This window comes from Branchiostoma floridae, chromosome 8, assembly GCF_000003815.2.
Source record: "Branchiostoma floridae strain S238N-H82 chromosome 8, Bfl_VNyyK, whole genome shotgun sequence".
NCBI lineage: Eukaryota > Metazoa > Chordata > Leptocardii > Amphioxiformes > Branchiostomatidae > Branchiostoma > Branchiostoma floridae.
The window spans coordinates 23,267,762-23,284,862 of NC_049986.1; the positions used below are offsets into that span (position 1 = coordinate 23,267,762).

Consider the following 17,101-nt stretch of genomic DNA (forward strand, 5'->3'; position numbering starts at 1 on the left):
TACTATTGACTCTATTTGACCAATTTCTACAATTAGACCACCGATTCCACGTAGCCTGGTAGAGGCTAATAGTAAGGTTCTATAGGCGGTTCCAACGTTTCGTTTTCTATCAGACACCATCATCAGGGTAGAATCTTGTTGTGCAGTTCTGTTTCCGTGTGCAGCAGAAAAGTCACATTACATGTAGTAGGGTTTGACACCGGTAAGTTTTCTTTGGTGTACAGTTAAGTGGGACTTCTTTACTGCCCTGTATCCGAACACATCACACAGATATGGTTTGTTACCTTGTGTGTTGTGCCATATGCTGGTTCGCATATTTTCCGTGCAGCAGAACAGTCGCATAGGACACATTTCTTCTAAGATTTCTCACAGGTATGTTTTCTTTGGTGTACAGTTAAGTGTGGCTTCTTAACTGCCAGCAAGCGCACTTCCCGCACACATAAGGGTCCGCTACATCAAGGAGCTTTTACACGTGTGCTGGTCTAGATACTCTTGCCGAGTAGCAGAATAGTCGCACATGTCACATTTCTAAGATTCCTCGCCGGTATGTTTCCTTAAATGTACAGTTAAGTGAGGCTTCTTAACTGTTCTGTAACCGCACTTCTCAAGGGTTTCTTGCCTGTGTACGTCGTCATGTGTTGGTCTAGATAGCTTTTCTATCCAGCAGAATAGTCGCATTTGTCACATTTGTCGAGTTTCTCACCGGTGTGTTTTCTTTGGTGTAGAGTTAATTGTGACTTCTTAACAATTCTTGCCGGTATGCTTTCTTAGATGTACAGTTAAGTTATATTTCTTAACTGTTCGGTAACCACACTCCTCACACATATACGGCTTGTCGCCAGTGTGCTTCGTCGCGTGCTGGTTTAACTGTTTTTTCCCTACAGTAGAATAATCGCATAGGTCACATTTGTAGGGTTTGTCACCGGTATGTCTTTTTAGGTGTACAATTAGGTCAGCATTGTAAGCTGTCCTGTACCCGCACTGCTCACACAAGTAGGGTTTGTTACCCGTATGCTTTGCCATGTGCTCGTCTAAATGTGCTTTCCGTGCTGTGGAATAGTCGCACTGGTCGCACTTGTAGGGCTTTTCGCCTGTATGCGTCCTCATGTGGCTTGAGAGGTCAGACATTTTAGCAGCCATGAATCCACATTTCTCACACATGTAGGGTTTCTCACCGGTGTGTTTTCTCATATGTCTGACTAGGTTAGATTTTGCAGCCGACCTGAACTCGCACTGTCCGCACTTGTAGGGTTTCTCGCCAGTGTGTTTAGTCATGTGTTGGTCTAAATTCTTTTTCCACGCAGCAGAATAGTCGCACTGGTCACATTTATAGGGTTTCTCACCTGCATGATTTCTCAATGCTTGGTAAGGTTACCTTTAGTAGCTGTCCTGAACTCGCACTGTCCACACGTGTAGGGTTTCTCGCCAGTGTGTTTAGCCATGTGTTGGTCTAAATTTTTTTTCCACGATGCAGAATAGCCGCACAGGTCACATTTATAGGGTTTCTCACCTGTGTGTTTTCTCAGATGTCTTGTTAGTTCAAATTTAGCAGCAGTTCGGAACTCGCACTCTCCACATTTGTAGGGTTTCTCGCCAGTGTGGTGTGACATGTGTAGGACTAAACTCTTTTTCCACGCAGAAGAAAAGTCGCACTGGTCACATTTATAGGATGTCCCGGCTGTATGTCTTTTCATACGCATCGATAGATCAGACCTATCAAATGCCTTGTGCCCTTGTTTCTCACCACCATGTTTCAACATGTGTGTCCTTAGATTACTTTTCTTTGCAGAGGAATAGTCACACTGGTCACATTTGTGAGGTTTCTCACCTGTATGTTTTGTCATATGTCGGGTTAGTTCATATTTAGTAGCAGTTCTGAACTCGCACTCACCACATTTGTAGGGTTTCTCTCCAGTGTGTCGCACCATGTGTAGGACTAAACTCTTTTTCCACGCAGAAGAAAAGTCGCACTGGTCACATTTATAGGATGTCCCGGCTGTATGTCTTTTCATATGCATCGATTGATCAGACCTATCAAATGCCTTGTACCCTTGTTTCTCACCACCATGTTTCAACATGTGTGTCCTTAGATTACTTTTCTTTGCAGAGGAATAGTCACACTGGTCACATTTGTAAGGTTTCTCACCTGTATGTTTTGTCATATGTCTGGTTAGTTCATATTTAGCAGCAGTTGTGAACTCGCACTCTCCACATTTGTAGGGTTTATCACCGGTGTGGTGTGACATGTGTAGGATTAAACTCTTTTTCCACGCAGAAGAAAAGTCGCACTGGTCACATTTATAGGGTTTCTCCGCCGCATGTCTTTTCATATGCATGGCTAGGTGAGACCTATCAGTTGTCCTGTACCCGCACTCTTCACATATGCAGAGATTCTCACCACCATGTTTCAACATGTGTGCCCTTAGATGATCCTTCCGTTCAGAGGAATAGTCGCACTGGTCACATTTGTGAGGTTTCTCACTTACAGTATGTTTTCTCATATGTCTGCTTAGTTCATATTTAGCAGCAGTCCTGTACCCGCACTTACCACACTTGTAGGGTTTCTTGCCAGTGTGGTGTGACATATGTAGGACTAAACTCTTTTTCCACGCAGAAAAATAGTCGCACTGGTCGCATTTGTAGGGCTTCTCACCTGTATGTTTCTTCATATGCTTAGATAGGTCAGACCTATCACCCGCCATGTACCCGCACTCTCCACAAAGAAAGGGTGTCTCTCCATGTTTAAACATGTGTTTCCTTAGATTGTTCTTACATGCGGAGGAATAGTCACACTGGTCACATTTGTGAGGTCTCTTACCGGTATGTTTTCTCATATGTCTGACTAGGTCGTGTTTAGCAGCAGTCCTGTACTCGCACTCTCCACACTTGTAGGGTTTCTTACCAGTGTGATGTGACATGTGTAGGACTAAACTCTTTTTCCACGCAGAAGAATAGTCGCATTGGTCACATTTGTAGGGCTTCTCACCTGTATGTTTCTTCATATGCTGTGACAGGTCAGACATACTGACCGTCCTGTGCCCACACTCCCCGCACATGTAGGGTTTTGTGCGTTTAGCCTTGCGTTTCTTTAAACTTGTTCTGGATTGTGAAGAAAAGTCGCATTCGTCACTACTGTACGACTTCTCCGTCGTCTTGTGTAAAGAACCCTCATCTACATGTGCCTGTGGTGTGGCTCCTCTCTCCTCAGACTGGTTGGAAGTCGTAACGTGCGTTTCCTCCCACAGAATTTCCTGTCCCTCGCTCTGCTGCCTTTCCGTGTTTTCTCCATCGTTCCCAGGATGCCCTGCACCATGGTTTGGTCCTTCCATTTCTTCATCGTTCCCAGGATGCTCTGCACCACAGCTTGGTTCTTCCATCTCTGAAAGTAAAATACGAAAGCGACAGTTCTAATGATTTCAACCATACTTACGTCCGTGTTACGTAACTATCACAGTGTATGATCAGGCATTATGGCATTGACCTTAGGTTTTCTTAAAGACAAAGGTGGGCGAACTGGAGCGGGGTGAAAACAGCTTGAAGCTACAACCAAGGCAATCCTCGGGCTACCATCATGTATGGCTCTAGGAAATTAAAGATAACAGTGAAAACATTACTGTAAATGCATTTAAGTTCGCGGGGATTTAATTTCGTGGTAGCGGGAAAAGGGACTTTTCGCGGTGGATTTAATTTCGCGGTAACACTATTGACTGCAGCTTAATACCATAGCAGAGAAATGCTCGCGGTGGATTTAAGTTCGCGGTGAAGAGGTCACCACGAAAACCGCGAACATTAATCCATTGCGAACATTTCTGCATTTACAGTATGTTGCGAGAAAAAGAAAAACATTTGATTGTAAACTTTCAATCATCCAATCAATGAATCAATCACTAATCAATATCTAAATGATATCCAATTCTACGATTTGTATTTTCCAGGAAGTGTAGTGTTAAACACCTATAGAGACCCAAATAAAGATCGGACTTACATGTACTACAAACGGATTCTGGTTCAACTTGAGACTGTATTATAGTCTTAAGATGACACTGTTGCAGATAAAGCTACTATTTGCCACTAGTATATGATAGTACAAGTGTTATGTACTCTTACCATTTATCTGCACTTTGTGCTTAGCCACATCTCACCAGCTTGAATCACCACAGCCCTATTCAAGACGGCTTCTCTGCCTCCAATTCAAGCGCCTATCCCTCATCTCCTCTGACAGGAAATCTAGTGACTCTACCCAATATGGTTGGAATGCCAGTAGTACTGTCTTACATGCACTGTCCCCTCCATGGGATTCCATCAATCTGTGGCCCAATGTCACAATTTTCTAGGCCACAAAACTCCAGCCCCCAAGGGAGTCTCAATTACCCACTTTCTACCAGGTTGGAATTCCTTGCCGTGACTGGCATTACAAACATTTCCATGGACCAGCATTCCTGTGGAAACATGCCTGTGCAACTCCTAGAATTTTTGCAGTGAACAAATATACCATTTGGCTCGCCTCTTAGGCGTCGCCAAAAAGAAGACAATACCACCATGCTACCCTCACAAACACACAATGCATAGCGCTATACATACAATCTATGATACACCCACTCATGCATACAGACTCTGAGAGCTGCACATACATGCACAAACACACAGAGCTACACACACGCGCACACACATATACACAGAGTTGCACAAAGGCGTACACACACACGCAGAGTTACACGGACACACAATTACCGCCAAAGTTTATACATACACGCATACTTACACAAAGATACACACACACACACACTATGATCTATACAGAGCAACACATACATACACGCCCACGGTCTCTGTGTCTCATACACATACGCAGAGTTGAACACACACACATATTCACACTTACACACACATATGATATACACAGAGCTGCCTGATACGCGCACACAAATACAAACATATGCACGCACGCACAAACATACATACGCTATGCCTTACAATATACCAAGACTATTCTCCTGACCATAAGGAAAAATACTAATGATCAGTATCTAATACTTAGCTTTGACCCCCCCCCCCCCCCGACACACACACCTTGCAAGCCAAACAAATATTATAAACAAACCTCTGTTTCTAGACTACTCAATAATTGGCAAAACTAGAGTGAAAGACAGTTCACAAATGCCTTACCTGCCGACATATGGTCCTGCAAAGTTGCACAGATGTTGACTTGTCGTGAAAACTGCGATGACATGCAAAGAAAAAAATGCTCCGACAAACCAAAATGGCGGAGGTGACGCTGACCCCTTTGAACTTGCCAGGTTAAAGGTCAGAGTTAAAACTGTATACCTGATTACCGTATTTTACCCCCATACCGCACTAACTTGTAATGGCAATTAATCTGTTGGCCTGTACGAAAACATACAACAAGGGATATCCAGTATAACTTATAAATCCACTGCAATGACACTTTTTTTATTGTACATGATTTTCCTCTAATTCGGGACATTTTGTTCTTGGTTTCCGTTCTTTTTCGCACTGGAGAAAATTCTTTCGAATACTGGCTTACACACTGATTAGAAAACCTTACTTTCGATAGACATACATGAAAAATGGGAAATCAAATCAGAGGGAAAATGTGTTTGATTCGTTGCGTAAAGAATTGATGAACTGATGTCTAGAACCAAATAAATACACCTTTACATTGTATACCATCCTTATATTGTGCATACTCGTAGATGGCATACATAAACAACACGAACAGGTATTTCAAACAGCTTGCAACTTACGTCGGGTCAACATTTTTTTTCTAATTTTTCCATACCATGTACATCACCATAATGTACTAATAATGATCTAAGATATAGGCATAACCTAACAACGTCTTTAAATGATGTAACAAAACTTAATAAAGTAAACAGTGACGGCACAGTCTTAAGTGTGACTTCTTAACTGCGCTGTATCCGCACTCCCAGCACGCGTAGGGTTTGTTACCAGTGTGTTGTGCCATGTACTGGTCTACATGCGCTTCCTGTGCTGCAGAATAGTCGCATATGTCACATTTCTTCTAAGGTTTCTCACAGGTATGTTTTCTTTGGTGTACAGTTAAGTGTGGCTTCTTAGCTGCCCGTAACCGCACTTCCCGCACACAAGGGTCTGTTACATCAAGGAGCTTTTACATGTGTGCTGGTCTAGATACTCTTGCCGTGTAGCTTAATAGTCGCACATGTCACATTTCTAAGGTTTCTCACAGGTATGTTTCCTGAAATGTGCAGTTAAGTGAGACTTGTCCATTGTTCCATAACCGCACTCCACAAGTACACAAAGGGTTTCTAGCCATGTGAGCAGCTAAACTTCGTTTCCATGCAGCAGAATAGTCGCATATGTCACATTTCTAAGGTTTCTCACCGGTATGTTTCCTTAAATGTGCAGTTAAGTGAGACTTGTTCATTGTTCCATAACCACACTCCGCAAATACAAAAAGGGTTTCTAGCCTGTATGCGTTAAGTGAAGTGAAGTGGGAGTGTATAAAAAACTAAGGGGACTGCACAGTAATAAAGCGACTGGTCTGGACAAGATACATGCAAGGCTCCTGAAGATAGCCGCACCTAGTATATGTAAACCACTTACACACATTTTCAATTTGTCCCTTTCCTCTGGCCACATTCCTACAGACTGGAAGATGGCAAGGGTCACTCCATTACACAAAGGAGGGGATACAGAAGACCCAAACAATTACAGACCCATATCTGTTCTACCTATCATCATGAAGGCCTTTGAAAGAGAGGTGCACACACAGTTCGTTGAATACCTGCATCAACACAATATCCTCTCCACCCAACAGTCTGGTTTTAGGACAGGCCACTCTACAACAACAACACTACTGGATGCCAAGGACTACGTGCTTCATAACATGGACAGGGGTAACCTAGTGGGGACGGTATTTTTGGATCTTAAGAAAGCATTTGACACTGTACATCATGGACTATTATTAACCAAACTGTCATGGATCGGGATTCAGGGTGTGGAGCATCTTTGGTTCAGTAACTACCTATCGGGGAGACAACAAATTGTCTCTCTGAATGGTTGTAGGTCAGAATACTTACCTGTTACAGTGGGAGTGCCCCAGGGTTCCATACTGGGCCCGTTGCTCTTCAATTTATTTATTAATGATATACCTGATGTAGTTACCACATGTAAAATATGTTTGTATGCTGATGACACAGCAATATTCTATCCCAGCAACAATGTAAAACATATTGAGTCAATTCTGAACTATGAACTCTCTGGTTTGGCCACTTGGTTCCAAACAAATCGTTTAACATTAAATGTAACCAAGACTAAATGGATGTTATTTGGCACTGCTAACAGGCTAAAGCAAGCACAGTCCTTGACAGTCAAAATTGACCAAGAAATCATAGAAAGAGTTCATACGTTCAAATATCTTGGTCTGTACCTTGACTCCCACCTGTCCTTTAATGAACATATAGACAAAGTTTGTAGTAAGGTGTCACAGAGGATTGGACTACTTAGACGCCTCAGACACTGCCTGACTTTCAGTATTGCTGACATGTTGTACAAGACTATGATATTGCCTATTTTCGACTATTGTGACACTGTCTGGGGAACCTGTGGGGCCACCAAACAACGGCAACTACAAATACTACAAAACAGAGCGGCAAGGGTGGTGCTACAACGTAGGCAACGGGACATCAGCACTGTGAACCTCCACCAAACTCTCAACTGGAAATACCTGGCTGATAGGAGATTTGAGCACACGTGCATTATGGTTTTCAAATGTCTGACAGGCTTGGCACCAACATACCTATCCGCCACATTTCAGCACAACTCTCGTATCCATACTTACAACACTAGGCAGACCACTAAACTACACCCACCAAGCTACACCACCACATGTGGACAAAAAACATTTGCATACACTGGCACTAGCCAGTACAACAAACTAGCAGATAACATAAGAAACATCACAACACTAAAAGGCTTTAAAACAGCTCTGAAGAACATGTTTATCTGACCTCAAGTAATATTGAAACTTAGTATGGAAAAGCACCTTTGTCTCTGATGTGCCTTACTGTTCTTTAAATTTTTTTTGTTTGTTCAATCTCTACATATGATTTAGTATCCATGCTTTGTAAATTTCAGTTTCATTAATTTTCGTTTTACACATGATTTGATATATGATTTGACCTCTGACCTCCACCCCATCTCTTGACATATTGATTTTGACCTTGGAACGTTTTCGACATGAGTATGGACACTGATTATGTTTTGACGCACCGGTTTTATGTTTTCTGTACTGTATGTTGTCCCTGGTGTTCAAAGTTTGACTGATTGTTATCACGTTTTTGTCCTGTATTTATTATTTACATGTATGTTTGATGGGCCCCCTTGGAAATCAACTACTGTATGCACTGTTGTAGGGGTGACCCATCTGTCTCAAGATGAAATAAATAAATAAATAAGACTTGCTAACTGTCCCGTAACCGCACTCCTCACTCATAAAGGGTTTCGTTTGTGTGCGTCGCCATGTGAACAGCTAAACTTCGTTTCCGTGTAGCAGAAAAGTCGCACTGGTCACATTTGAAGGGTTTCTTGCCGGTATGCTTTCTTTGATGTACAGTTAAGCTATATTTCTTAGCTGTTCTATATCCACACTCCTCACACATATACGGCTTGTCGCCAGTGTGCTTCGTCATGTGTTGGTTTAACTGTTTTTTCCCTACAGTAGAATAATCGCATAGGTCACATTTGTAGGGTTTGTCACCGGTATGTCTTTTTAGGTGTACAATTAGGTCAGCATTGTAAGCTGTCCTGTACCCGCACTGCTCACACAAGTAGGGTTTGTTACCCGTATGCTTTACCATGTGCTCGTCTAAATGTGCTTTCCGTGCTGCAGAATAATCGCACTGGTCACACTTGTAGGGCTTTTCGCCTGTATGCGTCCTCATGTGGCTTGAGAGGTCAGACATTTTAGCAGCCATGAATCCACATTTCTCACACATGTAGGGTTTCTCACCGGTGTGTTTTCTCATATGTCTGACTAGGTTAGATTTTGCAGCCGCCCTGAACTCGCACTGTCCGCACTTGTAGGGTTTCTCGCCAGTGTGTTTAGTCATGTGTTGGTCTAAATTCTTTTTCCACGCAGCAACATAGTCGCACTGGTCACATTTATAGGGTTTCTCACCTGCATGATTTCTCAAATGCTTGGTAAGGTTACCTTTAGTAGCTGTCCTGAACTCGCACTCTCCACACGTGTAGGGTTTCTCGCCAGTGTGTTTAGCCATGTGTTGGTCTAAATTTTTTTTCCACGATGCAGAATAGTCGCACAGGTCACATTTATAGGGTTTCTCACCTGTGTGTTTTCTCAAATGTCTTGTTAGTTCAAATTTAGCAGCAGTTCGGAACTCGCACTCTCCACACTTGTAGGGTTTCTCGCCGGTGTGGTGTGACATGTGTAGGACTAAACTCTTTTTCCACGCAGAAGAAAAGTCGCACTGGTCACATTTATAGGATTTCCCAGCTGTATGTGTTTTCATATGCATCGATAGATCAGACCTATCTACTGCCGTGTACCCGCTATCTCCACACAGAAAGGTTTTCTCACCACCATGTTTTAACATGTGTGTCCTTAGATTACTTTTCTTTGCAGAGGAATAGTCACACTGGTCACATTTGTGAGGTTTCTCACCTGTATGTTTTGTCATATGTCTGGTTAGTTCATATTTAGTAGCAGTTCTGAACTCGCACTCTCCACACTTGTAGGGTTTCTCGCCAGTGTGTCGCACCATGTGTAGGACTAAACTCTTTTTCCACGCAGAAGAAAAGTCGCACTGGTCACATTTATAGGATGTCCCGGTTGCATGTCTTTTCATATGCATCGATAGATCAGACCTATCAAATGCCTTGTACGCTTGTTTCTCACCACCATGTTTCAACATGTGTGTCCTTAGATTACTTTTCTTTGCTGAGGAATAGTCACACTGGTCACATTTGTGAGGTTTCTCACCTGTATGTTTTGTCATATGTCTGGTTAGTTCATATTTAGCAGCAGTTGTGAACCCGCACTCTCCACACTTGTAGGGTTTATCACCGGAGTGGTGTGACATGTGTAGGATTAAACTCTTTTTCCACGCAGAAGAAAAGTCGCACTGGTCGCATTTATACGGCTTCTCAGCCGCATGTCTTTTCATATGCATGGCTAGGTGAGACCTATCAGTTGTCCTGTACCCGCACTCTTCGCATATGCAGAGATTCTCACCACCATGTTTCAACATGTGTGCCCTTAGATGATCCTTCCGTTCAGAGGAATAGTCGCACTGGTCACATTTGTGAGGTTTCTCACCAGTGTGTTTTCTCATATGTCTGCTTAGTTCATATTTAGCAGCAGTCCTGTACCCGCACTTACCACATTTGTAGGGTTTCTTGCCAGTGTGGTGTGACATATGTAGGACTAAACTCTTTTTCCACGCAGAAGAATAGTCGCACTGGTCGCATTTGTAGGGCTTCTCACCTGTATGTTTCTTCATATGCTTAGATAGGTCAGACCTATCACCCGCCATGTACCCGCACTCTCCACAAAGAAAGGGTGTCTCTCCATGTTTAAACATGTGTTTCCTTAGATTGTTCTTACATGCGGAGGAATAGTCACACTGGTCACATTTGTGAGGTCTCTTACCTGTATGTTTTCTCATATGTCTGACTAGGTCGTGTTTAGCAGCAGTCCTGTACTCGCACTCTCCACACTTGTAGGGTTTCTTACCAGTGTGGTGTGACATGTGTAGGACTAAACTCTTTTTCCACGCAGAAGAATAGTCGCATTGGTCACATTTGTAGGGCTTCTCACCTGTATGTTTCTTCATATGCTGTGACAGGTCAGACATACTGACCGTCCTGTGCCCACACTCCCCGCACATGTAGGGTTTTGTGCGTTTAGCCTTGCGTTTCTTTAAACTTGTTCTGGATTGTGAAGAAAAGTCGCATTCGTCACTACTGTACGACTTCTCCGTCGTCTTGTGTAAAGAACCCTCATCTACATGTGCCTGCGGTGTGGCTCCTCTCTCCTCAGACTGGTTGGAAGTCGTACCGTGCGTTTCCTCCCACAGAATTTCCTGTCCCTCGCTCTGCTGCCTTTCCGTGTTTTCTCCATCGTTCCCAGGATGCCCTGCACCATGGTTTGGTCCTTCCATTTCTTCATCGTTCCCAGGATGCCCTGCGCCACAGCTTGGTTCTTCCATATCTGCAAGTAAAATACGAAAGCGACAGTTCTAATGATTTCAACCATACTTACGTCCGTGTTACGTAACTATCACAGTGTATAATCAGGCATTATGGCATTGACCAAGGTTTTCGCATTCAACAGTAACTGCCCTGTTGAAAACAATGTGAATAGAAAATTAGGTTAGTTAAAAAGCTGGTTAAAGACAAAGGTGGGCGAACTGGAGCGGGGTGAAAACAGCTTGAAGCTACAACCAAGGCAATCCTTGGGCTACCATCATGTATGGCTCTAGGAAATAAGATAACAGTGAAAGCAACATGCTGTGATAAAAAATAAAACACCTGATTGTAATATTTTAATCATCAATTCAATGAATAAATCAGTAATTAAAGTCAATATCCAACAAAACCCTGCACCGTATCTGTAACACCATACCTCTCAGAAAAAGCCTAAAAATCAAGGTGGTCTATGTTTGGACATATCCTCAGGATGCCACAAGACACACCTGCACGAAAAGCCCTTGAATTCGCCATCCTAGGTTCCAACAGATTCAAGGCACGCAAGGGAAGACATTGTGTCAACCTGCTCAGCCTGCTGAAAGCAGACCTAAAGCACAGAGGTCGAGCTTTTCCCACAACAGCAAAGAAACGCCAGGAGCTAAGGAAGCTTGCAGGATGCAAGGAACAATGGAAGAGGATGAAGAAAGACTGAATGCAGCTATAGGACTTTCCAGACTATAGATGCATAACCCAGTGACTGATGATGATAAAGTCAATATTTAAGTAATATGTAATGCTATGACTTGCATTGTAAGCAGACCACAGGAAGAGTAGTGTACAACACTTATGGAGACCCAAATAAAAAACACAATACTAGCCTGCTGCCCTTATACATACATGCACACACACACATACATACATACAAAGAGCTGCACATACATGCACACACACACACAAAAAAGCACACTGTGAGGCATAGAAAGCTACACATACACGCACGCGGTCTCTCTCTCTCACAGAGTTCACATGTACGCACGCACAAACATATTCTCTATGATCTATCTCACTCACTCACATGTATACACAAAGCTGCAAAACATATACACACACAGACATAGAATGACAGATAACTTACCGTGCCTTACAATATACCAAGGACTGAAGGAGGTTTTATCAAACCTCTTTGAATATACCAAGACTTTTTCCTAACCATATAAGGATATCTCATAATAGACAAGTCGAAAAGCCCCCCTCCCCCTTACATGCCGAACACTAGCAATAATTTCTTCCAGTAAACAAATCTTTGTTCTCTTACTACTCAAGAATTAGCAAATCTGAAGTAAGAACACTGTTGATAAATAGCTTACCTGTCGGTTTATGGTTCTGCTAACTTGCAGAGATGTTGTTTTGTCGTAAAAAATAGCGATGGACTACAAAGAAAGATGCTCTGCCAAACCAAAATGGCGGAGGAGAAACTGACCCCGCTGGTCTTGTGAGGTCGAAGGTTAAAGTTCTTATTGTATGCTAGTACCTGATTACCCACCGCCGGTATTACCTATGCAGCACTAACTTGTAATGACAATTACATGTAATTTGTTAGCATGTACGAAAGTCATACAAGATTAAACCAGTATAACTTATTACTCCGCTAAAAGAATGCTTTTCATTGTATATACATTATTTTCACTAATTGGCACCTTTTCTTCTTGTTTTTGTTTTGTTACACCTTTGGAGGAAATTCGTGCGAAAATTGCCTTACATACTGATTAAGAAACCTTACTATCCGTAGTGATACATGAATATTCGGAAGTCACGTGTATGATTCGTTGATTAAAGAATTCGTTGATTAAAGAATGGATATATTTTCTACAATTAATTGTTGACCTTGCAAAAGTAACTGTACTTGTTGTGCCAATAAAGGTGTCCGTTGATCTACTGATTTGTATATCCAAATAAATTCACATTTACATTGCATAATATCCTTATATTGTGCATATAAAAAGCATTCATTGATATCACGAACATTTCAAACAACTTTGTTTTATTTTTCAATATCATGTCGTCATAATGCACTTCTGATAATCTATGATATAAACGTAACCTATCAATGTTATAAATGATGTAATAAAGCTTAATAACGCATACGTTAATGGCGCAGTGTTATATGTGATGTGTAGTCTACATACAACAGAGAAATAACCAAACCAATCCAACTTGAAAAGTTTTGCACATCACACTAGCTCAGAGAGTTTTCTTATATGTGCGATTAAGAAAGACCTAACAACCGTTCTGCAGTGCCAAAAAAACGCGCGCGGATGTCATCCATATAGTAAATTCATGGCCTAACCAACACTATATACAATAGATGGGACTTGTGAGTGGATAAGGCCATGTACATCGAACAGTCCAGTTGAACAGAGACGGGGGGGTGACATAGGTTACAGGCGACTGGTTGCTGTCTCGTAAGGTTAGGGTAGATCTGACGGCAGTTCTGTACCCACAATCCCCCCAGGAATTAACTAACCTTGTCTTTCTATTTTCTTTTACAGTTTTAGACTGTTGGCGTATGCAGCTGAATAGTCACATGTATGGGGTTACTCGCTGGTATGTTTTCTTTGGTGTACAGTTAAATGAGACAACTTAAATGCCTTGTTACCTGTTGGGTCACATACTCTTTCTGTGCAGCAGAATAGTAGCATAGGCCACATTTCTAAGGTTTCTCACCGGTATGTTTCCTTAAATGTGCAGTTAAGTGAGACTTGTTCATTGTTCCATAACCACACTCCGCAAATACAAAAAGGGTTTCTAGCCTGTGTGCGTTGCCATGTGAGCAGCTAAACTTCGTTTCCGTGCAGAAGAATAGTTGCATATGTCACATTTGTAGGGCTTCTCCCCGGTGTGTTTTCTTAGGTGTACAGTTAAGTGAGACTTGCTAACTGTCCCGTAACCGCACTCCTCACACAAGTAGGGTTTCTCCCCTGTGTGCGTCGTCATGTGCTGGTCTACATGACTTTTCCGTGCAGCAGAATAGTCGCACTGGCCACATTTGTAGGGTTTCTCACCGGTGTGTTTTCTTTGGTGTACAGTGAAGTCAGATTTCTTAACTGTCCTGTATCCGCACACCTCGCACATGAAACGTTTGTCACCTGTGCGCTTTTCGCCTTTCACGCGTGCTGCATGTTTCTTCATATGGCTTAATAGATCTGACCTGCAGGCAGTCATGTATCCACATTTCTCACACATGTAGTTACATGGTTTCTCACTAGTATGTTGAGACATGTGTACGACTAAACTCGCTTTCCATGCAGTCGAATAGTCGCACTGATCACAATCGTAGTGCTTCTCACCATGATGTCTAAACATGTGTTTCTTTAGATCACCCTTCCGAGCAGAGGAATAGTCGCACTGATCACATTTATAGGGTTTCTCACCTGTATGTTTTCTCATATGCATGGCAAGGTTAGCTTTAGTAGCTGTCCTGTGCTCGCACTGATCACATTTGTGAGGTTTCTCACCTGTGTGGGTTCTCAAATGCTTGGTAAGGTTATTTTTCACAGCCGTCTTGTACTCGCACTCTCCACACTTGTAGGATTTGTTTCCAGCGTGTACTAACATGTGCCGGGCTAAACTCTCCTTCCACGAAGAAGAAAAGTCGCACTGGTCGCATTCATAGGATTTCCCATCTGTATGTCTTTTCATATGCATCGATAGATTAGAACTATAAATTGTCTTGAACCCGCACTCTTCACACAGAAAGGGTTTCTCACCACCATGTTTCAACATGTGTTTCCTTAGACTATACTTTCTTGCAGAGGCATAGTCGCACTGGTCACATTTGTGAGGTTTCTCACCGGTATGTTTTCTCACATGTCTGACTAGCTCATGTTTAGCAGCCGTACTGAATTCGCACTCTCCACACATGAAGGGTTTCTCGCCAGTGTGTCGTGTCATGTGTAGGACTAAACTCTCTTTCCACGCAGAAGAAAAGTCGCACTGGTCACATTTGTAGGGTTTCTCACCTGTATGTCTTTTCATATGGTAGGACAGGGTAGCCATACTTACCGTCCTGTACCCGCACTCTCCACATTTGAAGGGTTTTGTGTGTCTAGCCTTGTGTTTCTTTAAACTTGTTTTAGATTGTGAAGAAAAGTCACACTCCTCGCAACTGTACGACTTCTCCATCGTCTTGTGTAAAGAACCCTTATCTACAGGTACATGTGCCTGTGGTGTGGCTCCTCTCTCCCCAGACTGGTTGGAAGTCGTACCGTGCGTTTCCTCCCACAGAATTTCCTGTCCCTCGTCCTGCTGCCTTTCTGTGTCTACTTCCTGATCTTCCCCGGTATCATTCCCAGGATGCCCTGCACTACAGCTGGGTTCTTCCATTTCTGAGTAGCAAAAAGAAGTAAAATAAACAAAAGTGCAAATAAGTAATTAGTTCTAGTAACGTTACACCCATATTCACACTTCTGATTATGGTGCATTATTTATCGAGAAATTTGTCAGTGATGCACACTCACACAAATACACACACACACACATACGAACTCCAAACACCCATCATAATGATAAATGCTCAGAAATATTGTTCAATACTGTAAACAAACCCGTTTACCGGTATTACCTAATGTTAAAAGGCCCCCCTCCCCCAAATAATTTGTTACAAATCGAACACTAATTTTCCAAAAACAAAACGGTTTTCTAGACAACAACTAAGATTCAGCACACCTAGAGTTAACGATCAGTTAACCATTGCCTTACCTGCAAGTTTACGTCGTTGCTAAATTACTGAGATGTTGCGAAAATAGCGATGAACTGGAAAACTGATGTTCCGACAAACCAAAATGGCGGTGACAAAAACTGACCCCCAGTTAGCTTCAGAGGTTAAAGGTCAAAGTTGGCACTTTTTACCTGATTACCCCATTATGTACCAAAACAAAAACATACCAACAGGGCTACCCAGTGTAACGCATAACAAGGACGATTGTAATTGTAAACTTAATTTTGTTTCATCTAGGACCCATTTTCATTGTTTTCACCTCAAAAGGAAATTCACATTGCCATTAATCAACTTTGATTGAGCAACCGTACTTTGAGTGAATACCGGTAGTTCATGTATGTAACGTTACCCCAAATCACATGGCAACGCAAAAATGCGACGTTTGATTAAATGATCGATTCTCTGTTAAATCCTTCTACCGATAGTACGCTCACTGTTGTATTATCATCCATGTATATTCTTATAGTACTGGGCAATGTGTTATATTTTCAATACTGTATTTGTATAAGTGACGGCGCTAAAATAAGTTGAGTACAACGTGAGTATGCCGTCAATTAGTCCTCGTACCTTTATTTGTATCTTTTTCATGTAGTTTTCAATAAATAAAAACCCTGATCGATTGAATCAGATATATATACTTTTATATTGTATACTTTATAGTTCATATAGATGACATTGGTAAATACTGTAGTATGAATTTGTTTTTCACACGGCTTCGAAACTTACATCGAGCAAGCAGCTAATTTTATGGTAATAATGACAATAGTCTATAGTATGAACATAAACAAGGTTTTGATATGATGTAACTAAAACTAAGCAAGCATACAGACAATGATGTCATGTATATGAAGTCTTCGAACTTTATTTATAATGCCACTAAAAGCCTGAAGTGAGCTGGCTTATACACAAGATAGCATTGCAGAACATTAAATATTTGGCTATCAAAATGGACAGGGTATGTAAACAATTTGTTCAAAATCAATACTTAGGTAAGAGTCATTATAGTCCATAACGTGTATTCTTTATTGACATAAAAGTACAGAGACTTTCTTTATGCCTATACATACATGTACGTAAATACAAATGGAGTAACAGTAAATGGTATGTGATCTC

At 41.9% G+C, this 17,101-nt stretch overlaps 2 protein-coding genes across 3 annotated transcripts; both read right to left on the reverse strand.

Moving 5' to 3' along the window:
• Window positions 1–741: 741 nt before the first annotated feature.
• LOC118421982 (zinc finger protein OZF-like) lies at window positions 742–3,377 on the reverse strand. Its single transcript, XM_035829485.1, has 6 exons — window positions 3,030–3,377; window positions 2,689–2,933; window positions 2,147–2,598; window positions 1,892–1,996; window positions 1,511–1,678; window positions 742–1,091 (listed from the first exon to the last, which is right to left on the reverse strand). Exons 1-6 carry the CDS (start codon window positions 3,375–3,377, stop codon window positions 742–744), a joined length of 1,668 nt encoding a protein of 555 aa, XP_035685378.1.
• Window positions 3,378–5,891: 2,514 nt separating this feature from the next.
• On the reverse strand, window positions 5,892–16,041 carry LOC118421500 (gastrula zinc finger protein XlCGF57.1-like). Of its 2 annotated transcripts, XM_035828811.1 has the most exons (4): window positions 15,970–16,041; window positions 14,022–15,596; window positions 6,342–6,470; window positions 5,892–6,184 (listed from the first exon to the last, which is right to left on the reverse strand). In XM_035828811.1, exons 2-3 carry the CDS (start codon window positions 15,592–15,594, stop codon window positions 6,466–6,468), a joined length of 1,578 nt encoding a protein of 525 aa, XP_035684704.1. In that variant the 5' UTR covers window positions 15,595–15,596; window positions 15,970–16,041; the 3' UTR covers window positions 5,892–6,184; window positions 6,342–6,465. The 2 variants fall into 2 exon arrangements, with proteins under 2 accessions (XP_035684704.1, XP_035684705.1); XM_035828812.1 differs by lacking the exons at window positions 5,892–6,184; window positions 6,342–6,470 and having other exon boundaries at window positions 13,236–15,596.
• Window positions 16,042–17,101: the final 1,060 nt, after the last annotated feature.

Coding starts and splice junctions, on each gene's coding strand:
- LOC118421500 (XM_035828811.1), bottom strand. CDS start 15,594: ATGGAAGAACCCAGCTGTAGTGCAGGGCATCCTGGGAATGATACCGGG.
- LOC118421982 (XM_035829485.1), bottom strand. CDS start 3,377: ATGGAAGAACCAAGCTGTGGTGCAGAGCATCCTGGGAACGATGAAGAA. Junction 2,934..3,029: donor GGGAGTGTGGGCACAGGACG/GTCAGTATGTCT, acceptor GCGTGGAAAAAG/AGTTTAGTCCTACACATGTC. Junction 2,599..2,688: donor GGGTACATGGCGGGTGATAG/GTCTGACCTATC, acceptor GTGGAAAAAGAG/TTTAGTCCTACATATGTCAC.